The sequence below is a fragment of the Leptosomus discolor genome, chromosome 7 (assembly GCF_034619465.1).
Source record: "Leptosomus discolor isolate bLepDis1 chromosome 7, bLepDis1.hap2, whole genome shotgun sequence".
In the NCBI taxonomy this organism is placed as follows: Eukaryota; Metazoa; Chordata; class Aves; order Leptosomiformes; family Leptosomidae; genus Leptosomus; species Leptosomus discolor.
In genome coordinates, this window is record NC_141397.1 from 10,988,168 (window position 1) to 10,998,146 (window position 9,979).

At 44.5% G+C, this 9,979-nt stretch overlaps 1 protein-coding gene across 1 annotated transcript in view; it reads right to left on the reverse strand.

The window, feature by feature from the left end:
- The window catches only part of HIBADH (3-hydroxyisobutyrate dehydrogenase), an 82,586-nt gene extending 80,111 nt beyond the window's left edge, over positions 1-2,475 (reverse strand). Inside the window, exon 1 of the mRNA XM_086468092.1 lies at positions 2,394-2,475. Within this exon, the coding sequence (XP_086324218.1) occupies positions 2,394-2,475 (82 nt within the window). The remainder of the gene's footprint in view (positions 1-2,393) is intronic.
- Positions 2,476-9,979: the final 7,504 nt, after the last annotated feature.

A 9,979-nucleotide genomic window follows, 5' to 3' on the forward strand; every position in this document is an offset into this window, starting at 1 on the left:
ATCCTTGCTTAGTAATTAATGCTTCTCTGCACCAGAGCATGGAATCACTCGACAGTTCAAACACAGCTCCTGCATCAACAAAAGTACTATTTAACTGTTAACTGAATGGGTCCCTACGTCTCATCCAAAACTATTTGTAAAGACATTTTTGTTCTCTAGCAGGCTACCGTCTTCTTGGATGAACAGCTCCCTCAGCTGATGAATCTTCCTCCACCAGAAAATCCTCCTTTCTCAGCCACGATACCCGCCCTTCATTTTCCCTAGCAGTCCCCAGGAAGGATTTCTCCACAGCCACCAAAAAATGTATTTTTAACAAAGGTCATACACACCCTCTCTATTAAGCACCTTTACCAGCAACTGCCAGCTGCAGATCACAAGACTACATGGTCTCTATCCAACTTGCTAACACACAAACATACATAGCCAAGATGCTCCTCCAAAATCTGCCCTCAGCTATTTTCCTCCTAGATGATTTAACAGCCTCTGGTATAAACATACAGAAGAAACTATCCATCATGGTCTGCACCAGCTGCAAAGATCAACTGACCAAGTAACTGACGAGCATTCAATAAGCGAACCAAGACAGCCCGCTCACTAACCAAGCTGTGGTGTTGGACAGCTCTCAGAGCTGGCGGAGTTCCTTCACTAGGGTGGTGCTTCACTCAGATGAAATCACCACTCGAGACAATTTTTAGACTACTCAAAACTAAAGAAAAGGATGGCAAACCTGATAAACTCATTGGAGATGGGGAAACCTTGACATATAACTCAGCAGTGGAGCTTAGCAGTTAAGAAGGCTTAATGCTCAGACTTTCATCCCATAAACACTTCTTAAGAGTCAACAGGACTTTCAGCGCAGTCACTACTGACTAAGTAAGCCAGAGCTTAAATGCTGCAGGTGAAATTCTATTCTACAGAAGTTTCTTGCTAGAGTCACAACTTCTCCTTAGACTTAGTCAGTTTCTTGCTCAGGTCTTCAGACAAAGATAAATTGTATTTTTCAACTTTAAGGGCCAGTATAGTGGTTTGGGCTGCTTTTCACACCTGTGCTCACCACCAAGAAATGAGGTCCCTTCCACCTTCTCTACATTAAACATGACCATTGGAATATTGACCAAGACAGCAGATTTTAAAGCTCTTGCAGAAGTATCTGACAGCTACCATGCACAGAAAGTTCAAAATACATTGAAAGCTACTGCTTTCAATCGTGGTATCACAGAAGGTATCGCTAAATACACAAACAGGTCTCCTGTATCTAACTTTACTAGCATGTGACCAATATGCCTGCTGCACCTGAGCTGCTACTAAGCACAACACCAGAGCTGCAACTATTAAAAAAAACCCATGCATTAATGAAAAAGAGAGTCAAGAAAAAATAACACTGAAATCTAATTTCAAAATTCAGTGTCAAACACCTTTCATTGATCAGTTTAAATGAGGTTTAAAGGGAAACTACAAATTGTTTAACGTTACTTACTTAAAAACAACTAATTCCTGAAACACTCTCTAAGTGTCAAGGTTTTCAAATCATGTACCATTTAAAACAATATAGTTCTTCCACTTTGCTACTTGAAAAAACTTCAGCTATTTGTTGGGAGCCTAGCTATACAGTGACATACACGAGCAACAGACTGCTATGGAAATGACACAGAAAAGGCTACTGAAGGTGTATTTTCAACTATCTACTTCAGCAGTTAAACTACTTAGAAACAGCAGTGTGACTTTCAGGACTCTGAAAAGCGAAAAGGTCTAGGTCCAGTTCTGCAAATGCCTTCTTCCTCCACTGGCACCGACAGGGCATTTAAAGGAGTTTGCTCCTTCCACTGCCCATGAACCAACCACAGCTGCGAGTCAGTGCCTGCGGAGCTGGAACAGGAGGAAACGCTGCTGCATTTACCGTCGGTTCAAGGAAAACAGTCGGGTACAATGATCGAGAGGGTTCAACAGCCCAAATCTGGGCAATGGGCACTGCTAACATGTCACTGGTGCCACAGGAAACACTTGTGGCCTCCGAGAATGTCCAGGCCCGCTATTTTAAGCAAATGAGTGAAAACATTTATTGAGCTAAGCCAACCCGAAGCTCCGGTACGGCCTCAAATAAGACGGCAGCGAGAGCCGCTTTGCGGGAGCGCCCCGTGCCAGCGACGACCCCCCTGCTCTCCCCCGGCGGGTCCCTCACCGCACGGCGAGGCGGGCTCCGCGGCCCGTCAGGCGCGGGGCCGCCCGTCGCACGGGGCCCGCCGGGCGCGGAGGGCCCGCGGCCGCCAAGGGCAGCGCGGCGGCAGCGCTCCCCGGCCGAGCCCCTAGAAAGGCCCGGCCTTTCCCCGCCCGGCAGCGCCCGCCCGGCAGTCAGAGCGGGGCCGCCGGAGCCGAGGGGAGGGGCAGGTCCTTACCCATCGCCGCGCGGGCGGCACGCACCCGCCTGTGCCAGCGCCACCAGCCCGCAGGTCCCCCGAGCACCACCGCCGCGGCCATGCTGCGCCCCCGCGCCGAGTGACCTCCGGCCCGCCGCCACCCGCCCCGGCACCGCCCCGCTCGCCGCCACCGCCCGCCACCGCCCGCGAGCTGTGAGCGGCAGCTGCCGCAGCCAACCACGGGCGACGCTGCTCGGGACCCAGCCAATGGAAGCACAAAGCCTCCTCCCCGCCGCCGGCCGGCTCCTCCCGCCGCCCCGTGACGGATGGGGCCGGCCCTCTCCCCCACCGGGGCGGGACGGGGGCCGGGCAGGCGCTGGGGCATCTTATTGGGGCAGCGGAGCTGACGGCGGGACACCGTTACCGACCGCCCCGTCGCCCACGGCCCCTGCGGGGGAGGTGTTTCCTTCCAGTCCTCCTGCCTGCGCCTGTCCGCGGCGGCCTCACTTTCCTGTGTCGCCGCCGGGAGGGACGCATGGCTGAGGGGAGGGAGGGAAGGCAGGGCCTGGTTTTTGGCTGAGGCGGTTTGTGGTGTGAGCCGGCGGGGAGGCGCGGCCTCGGCCGTGTGAGGGCAGAGGTGCCCGCAGCATGGCGTAAACGGCGCCCTCGGGGTGAGGGAGTGATTTTGCCTTGCAGTGATTTTGAGTAGTCAGATGGAGCTTCGGGCTGGCTTCGTCCTTGTGGTGGGTTGACCCTGGCTGGACACCAGGTGCCCGCCAAAGCCGCTCTATGGCAGCCCTCCTCAGCTGGACGAAAGGCTCGTGGGTTGAGATAAGGACAGGCAGATCAGTCAGCCATTACCATCATGGGCAAAGCAGACTTGACTTGAAGAAAAAAATTAATTTATTGCCAATCAAATTAAAGTAGGATAATGAGAAACAAGTCCTAAATCTCAAAACACTTTCCCCTCACCCCTCCCTTCTTCCTGGGCTCAACTTTACTCCCGATTTTCTCTACCTTCTCCCACCGAGTGGCACAGGGGGGCAGGGAATGGGGGTTATGCTCAGTCCGTCACACGTTGTCTCTGCTGCTCCTTCCTCCTCAGGAGGAGGACTCCTCACACTCTTCTCCTGCTCCAGTGTGGGGTGCCTCCCACGAGAGACAATCCTACATAATTTCTCCAACAAGAGTCATTCCCATGGGCTGCAGTTCTTCACAAACTGCCTTAGAGTGGGTCCCTTCCATGGGGCACAGTCTTTCAGCAACAGACTGCTCCAACGTGGGTCCCCTGCAGGGTCACGCGTCCTGCCAGGAGCCTGCTCCAGCATGGGCTTCTCATGGGGTCACAGCCCCCTTTGGGCATCCACCTGCTCTGGCGTGGGGTTCCTCCACAGGCTGCAGGTACATATCTGCTCCACCACGGACCTCCATGGGCTGCAAGGGGACAACCTGCCTCACCATGGTCTTCACCACAGGCTGCAGGGGAATTGCTGCTCTGGTGCCTGAAGCACCTCCTTTCCTTCCTTCTTCACTGACCTTGGTGTCTGCAGAGTTGTTTCTCACATATTCTCCCTCCTCTCTCCAGCTGCAATTGCTCTTTCACACTCAGGTTTACACCCCCACCTTCTTAAATAGGTCATCCCAGAGCTGCTACCACTGCCACTGATGGGCTTGGACTTGGCCAGCAATGTGTCTCTCTTGGAGCCAGCTGGCATTGGCTCTGTCTGACATAGGGGAAGCTTCTAGCAGCTTCTCACAGAAGCCACCCCTGTAGCCCCCTTGCCACACAAACCCAATACAAATGTGCCCGGAGTACAGTTCCCAAAGGCCTGATACAGGGTTTATCTGTATCAATAAGATTTGTCTTTGAACAAACTAGCAAGATCTGTGCTGCTGACCTGCAGCCCAGCATCTGACAGGGCTTGGAGACCTTGCTGGTAGTCCAGGGAAAGCTTCAGGCCCTTCATGGATGTGAGGGAGCAGGCCAGGCTCTGAGGGAGGGCAGGCTGGAGGGAGGTGGATGCTGCCTCTTCAGAACAAGGCTTCAGCTCCAGTCCTGCAGCTGCCATGTTCACCTCCCTCCAACAAACAGCTTGTTTCTTTTCCTGACAGAAGAATTTGCCTTAGTTTGTTGTGCAGGAATGCTGGGTACTGCCTCAGTCATTAGGTTACTCTTATTAGGTCAGAGCTTTTTTTTAGATGTTATGTAGTATCATTTACAGACTTCTGGGAGGATGTAGTCATCAGGAATAGACCTCAGGTCTGACAAAGTCAGCTACTCACTCAGTTATATGTTAGCATGGAAAGAAGCTCAGTATATGAGCTTGGCTCTTCTATCAGTACCATAATATAGTTTTTTTTGTATTTGCCCCTGTAAAGCAATGGATGATACACAGCTAAATTAACCCAGCTCAACCTGAAGGCATGTTGTGGGCAGTGAAGAAGGCTGTGGTTATATAGTAGCTTTACTCTGGCATGTGTCAGTGCTACTACTCTACAGGCTGATCTCATACCTTCACCCAGTTGCTTCTTTCTCTCATTGCCTTTCAGCTGAGCCCTGAGACAGAGTACGACTAGAGACGAAAAAAGATCCCTGCAGTTAAGGCAGTGGAAAGAGACACGGAAACCCAGAAATTCTTTAATTTGCTAACACTTTGCAAAACATCTGAAGCCTCAGAGACTCATATATGCTAATATTTTCATAAGCTCACTTGTCTCTTGAAGAGAGCCAAGCGAATGAAGCTACTGAGCTTTGTTTACTTTTCTCCTCAGTGGTGACAAAGTTGACGACCATCTTGAGCACAAATTTAATTGGGATGCGAAAAGGTGTGATTCCTCATCAAGACAGCTATACTGAGGTGTAGTCCAAGTAAGGTCTTTGGAAGTCATTAAAACCTGAGGTTTACATGTAATCGCACAGAGCTTTGAAAACTTTTTTTTTTTCGCCTTCCAGCCTGATTCTTCACTGTCTTACATTTTCAGAGTAATGGCTTTTCCAACCGGCTGTAGACTCCTATCAAGTCTGAACTGAACACTTAGAAAAGTGATTAACTTTATTTTTTGCGGGGGTTAAGAATAGGTAGGTGAATCAAGTGAAGAGTCTAATGCTTACACTCAGTGCGGTCCTTGCATTCAGATTTTTAACTTTACCTGCATAGCTACACTACATCTTTCTCTAGACCTTTGTCAAGAGGGTTTTATTTGTGTAGGTATAAATAAAGCATTCTTTGTTCAAAAGGTATATGAGGAAAATTTCACTTTGTACCAACATAATAAAAATACACTATAATCACTTCCAGACAAAGCATGAAAAACAGGGAAAAGGAGAGTCCTGTTGAGAAAAGTGCAGTAGACTTAGCCTTACATTACTTTCCCAGCACACCTGTGAATAAACTCTGTTGTTACAGTCGTGTCCACTGTTATCTTACTATAGCTTTTAGATTGCTTTTGTACGGAACATGCTTTTGCAGACAGATGAAATTCCTTGGGATTAGATTAAATGGAATCTCTGTTTACATAGTGAACACTGATGCAACTGTTAGTAGTTTAGTACTTCTAAGGTTGTCAGCAGGAGAAGGAAACATTTGCAGGACTAGATGGTGCAGAGCTAGCGTACTGCAGAGCATTTGCAGAAGGGAGAAAATTAAATTAATAGTGTTGCTGCGTTTTTTATGTTCTCCAAAATGCCCTCTAGTGATGTTTGAACTTTTAGTAGGCTTATAGTAAAGTTAGCTCATTTTGTTAAAAATAATTTTGCCTTTCATAAAAGTTTATCTTCCTATAAATTAAGCCTCTCTAGTTAATTTTGTTTTGTGTGTTTATTTCTTTGCCAACTTAATCACATTCTTTCCACACAAAATGAAGAAAAAAGCTTTGTTAACTTCAAGATACTTTTGTTTTAAGTAAATAGCCATGAAAGATTTATTTATATTAAAACCCAGGATAAAAATGTTCTGGTTTTTTCCAACAAAGCAGCAGTGTCTCCTTATTCACACCTAGTAAGATAGTGTTTCATAAAGATTTGTATGTGACGATTTCTGAAATTGTTAACTAGTTAAAATGCAATTAATCTGTTATTTGTATCATTTGATTCTACAAATTACTATTTTTCCTTGTGTTAAAAATGGGGATACATACCTCATTTGACTGCATACAACCTCTACTTTTTAAAGCAAAATGCTTTAAAGTAATGTGAGTAAAATCTAAGATTGTCTATAAAAATAAATTCATTAGATATTTAAAATACCTTGAAGTGCCGAACAGGCTTTCCAGAAATGAGTGATTACACTGCAAACATGCCACAAAGGCGAACTGTTAACAAGTGTGCCTTTGCCAATGGTAGGAAGGGTGCCAACATTTAATTGGCTTTAAAGTTTTGTTCTATCAATGGTGTATTGTATCTTAAAAGCAGTAATGCCAACCTTATGATTTAGGCATGAAATGGGACCTCGAAATATCACACTGATTATGGCAGGAAGGAACTATTTTCTGAAGGAAAGCTTGCTAGCCTACTTTATTGCTCTAGTGCAGGTAGAGTTCGGTTTGTACAGTACATCAAAAGGAATAGTATAAAAATTGTATATGAGAATGACAAGTGGTGAACATGTAACTGGTATGTATCTGGTATTTCATTGGTAGATCTTATAGTCCTTTATAAAGAAGAGTATAGATGTCATCATAAGACAGATCTTTTAGCTGCCAAACCCATTTAAGTCATGGTTGCTCCCCAAACCTATGGCCCTCTGCTATAACTGTTGTTAACCCACATCCTTTCACTCATCTGTTTTACAGCCTGCCCCAACAAATGTTTGCACTGGCACACTGGGCCTCACTCTGTAGGAACTGAATGGGTCAAGCTAGAATGAACAAGTGGGTTAGAAAGCTCTTCAATCAGCTCCTAAACTACTGGGTATTGGTAATGTAAAACCAAGTTCTTGGTCATGGGAAGACTAATGAGGTTCTCAGTGTCATGCAACACATCAGTGACAGAAAAGGGAAAGAAAATGCAACTTTCTTGACTCTAATTGTCATATAATCATGTCATACCCATTATTACCATGTTCGTTAAGCCACATTGCCTTGCTATTATTAATGCATAGTTACCGTATCATCTTGCTTTGTGGACTGCTGCTAGCACATTTCTGCAGGAGCTGAGAAATGTGGGGGAAAAGATACAGTACATGTATACTGCATGGTCCTGTATCCTGGCTTGTTAGATCATCAAAAACTTGTATATATTTACTTACCTCATAGCCAATGAATGCTTAGTGACCTTGTAAATCTAGACCTTTGTGTTTAAGTGAATGAGATTTATTTTCTTACCCTGGAAGAAGTATGTGTAGACCTTAGGTGTGCTCCATAACATTTGTGACATCGTAACATGCGTGTTAAAACATGAGAACTTGTCAGAGCAATTGTAATACAGAAAGCAGCTGGTATATATATATACATACTGTACTACAGTACATCAATAAGTAGGTAGTTTTCTACCTGTTGGCACATTGTGCCCACTAAGTTCCAGCATAGGTAAAGAAACATAAACAATCATGTAAATAAACAGAAAATAATGTAAATAAGGCTACTCTTTTCATTCTTAGTGCTGAAAATTGGCCATCTTAGTTTGTTTTAAAGGTCTCATAACAAAAAAACCCCACCACAGTTAAAAAAAACACCCTTCAAACACAGAACATTTACAGTATTTTTTGCCAATTTGAATTTTCTTAGATTTAAGGATTTTTTTTCCCCTTAATAAGGAACCTCTGAAAGCAAAGGGAAATACATGCGCTCTGTCAAATTATGCTAAGGGTATCTGGATTCACTTTCAGAGCCTGCCTCTGACTTTAACTCTGTTGATGTGGGATAATTACATTTGATGAGTTTTTAAAAATTTTTCCACTACTTTTGGGAGATTTCACGACACAGAGTTTTATAGTCTGGGTTGATAACTAAGCACAATTTTCACTGAATTTAGCAAGAGTCATATGACACCTGTAAAATGGGACCCTCATAAAAGAGTGATATTTAAATTCAGCATTAACACGACCAAGTGTAGCCAAAAGAAACTACAGTGGATGCAAGAGCACATTTGAGACTTGAATCAAAATGAATTGGCAGCCAAGCCTACAATGTTTCATTCCTCCTTCTAACCTTTCATCTTGCATTTGTTGCGTTTACTTCTCTGCATTGGAGAGCTTTCATCATGTTTGTAAAATGCAATAAAAGCACAGTAGAACTGCTCAGGAATCCCTGAGCTGCAAACAGTTGGAACTGGGAGAGCATTCCAGAGAACTATCCCTGCCTATTTCCTCTCTGACTGGTCACTGCTGGAGACAGACTACTGGGCTAGAGGGACCTTGAGTCCAACATAATACAACATTCTTCATGCTTGTAAATATGTGAGTTGGGATTCTCAGGGCATCATTAATTTCCTAGCTGCGTGCACTTTGCTAGATAACTAACTGGAATGTATAAGCAGCAACGCAAGTGGTTATTTTTGCCTACAGAAAAAAAAATCCTTGTGTAATCTGAACTGCTTTATTTCTTGCTGAATCGTATGATATATTCTGCAGCAGTATGTAACTTAGTAATCAACCATGAGTTGAATGTGTGTGATATTCAGAATATTGCGGATACTTAAGGGGAAGCAAATTCCAGGCTTCTGTGGGAATGTGATGCCGTGGGGGAACATAGAAACTTTGTTTTGGTATGAAGACTTACTGTCCGTTTTGTCAGAAGGATTTTAACTGTAGTTTGGAAAGCGGTTGCATCTCACCGGGACATCAGGTGAATGTTAGGCAGGGGACTGCAGGGTACCAGTGCACACATATTTGTACTAATTGATATCAAGTTCAGTTGAGGGCTAGAGTTTTTGCCCTCTCGTTAGCTCTGATAAATCCCATTAGGATGTTTAGGCTAGACTGTGCTGACCGGGTTTCTCAGAAGAGCTGAAAAGATTCAAGTACCTATTTCCTAGAAGAGTTCAATCATTCCCTTCAAGTTCTCTTCAAAATCCCACCCAAGTAGAATGCAATAGAGATAGTTTATCTAGCTGAATTTCATGGAAAAAAATGTGGATTTTCCAAAGTCCCTGAAAAGATTTCATCCAAAGAACCAATCCTTTTAATCACAGCATTTTGCTAAATGGAATGTGTTGCAGTTCTGGTTATGAGCAACTTCAATCACTACTATCTTTTACAAATGCATAGGATGTTGTATGTGGGTGACTGCTATAGGTTGTACCATGAACAGTATAATGCTGTTCCATTTGGAGAATGGACACAAAAATATTTAAAGGGTAAGGACAGTTACGTGTATAGCACCCCATAGCAATTTGGGGCTGGTTTCATTTTTGTGTTCTAACTGAAAAACATGTTTAAGATTATTTTAATGGATTTAGAATCTGTCAATGTTTGTGTACAATAGCTTATTTTTACATGCTTATTTCACAACATAGAAATGCAAAGAGGAGGACGATGACTTTGGTTCAGATTTAGATGAACAGCTTTTGTAAAAGCAGCTGAAGAAGGAAACAAATTCCAAAAGAAGTATTGCTGCATATGAGAAATACTTGGTATCAGTCATGGCAATTTTATTTTTACTTCTACCTGTGATGAACTACATCTAGA